This window comes from Eimeria mitis, genomic scaffold (genome assembly GCF_000499745.2).
Source record: "Eimeria mitis Houghton genomic scaffold, Emh_scaff3913, whole genome shotgun sequence".
Classification (NCBI taxonomy): domain Eukaryota; phylum Apicomplexa; class Conoidasida; order Eucoccidiorida; family Eimeriidae; genus Eimeria; species Eimeria mitis.
In genome coordinates, this window is record NW_013572249.1 from 2912 (window position 1) to 3343 (window position 432).

The window sequence follows — 432 nt, forward strand, 5'->3', positions numbered from 1 at the left end:
CACAGCTGCCGCAGCTAGAAGCTCTCGTTGCTGCAACACAAACAGCAGCAGAACAAATGCACGAAAAAAAGAAAACAGCTAATGCACATGGTGAGATAAGGGTTTAGGGTTTAGGGTTTAGGGTTTGGGGTTTAGGGTTTAGGGTTTGGGGTTTAGGGTTTAGGGTTTAGGGTTTGGGGTTTAGGGTTTAGGGTTTGGGGGTTAGGTTTATGAGCAATGGAATAACAGCAACAGAGATATGCTGCGGCTGATGTTGCTGCTGCTGCTGCTGTTGCTGCCGTTGCTGCGGGTGTTGTGGTGGTGCTGCTGTTGCTGCTGCTGCTGCTGTTGCTGCTGCTGCTGCTGCTGTTGCTGATGATTTCGTTTGTTGTTTGTTTGGGTGTATATGCAGCTCCTCCGCCTCCCGCCGCCGATGGTGCGTCTCCCTCCCCA

General features: G+C 51.6%; 1 protein-coding gene across 1 annotated transcript in view; it reads left to right on the forward strand.

The window, feature by feature from the left end:
* The window catches only part of EMH_0070740 (myosin heavy chain, putative), a gene marked incomplete at both ends in the record, with an annotated part of 4711 nt that overhangs the window by 2428 nt on the left and 1851 nt on the right, over window positions 1-432 (forward strand). The window contains one exon of the mRNA XM_013499011.1: window positions 392-415. Within this exon, the coding sequence (XP_013354465.1) occupies window positions 392-415 (24 nt within the window). The remainder of the gene's footprint in view (window positions 1-391; window positions 416-432) is intronic.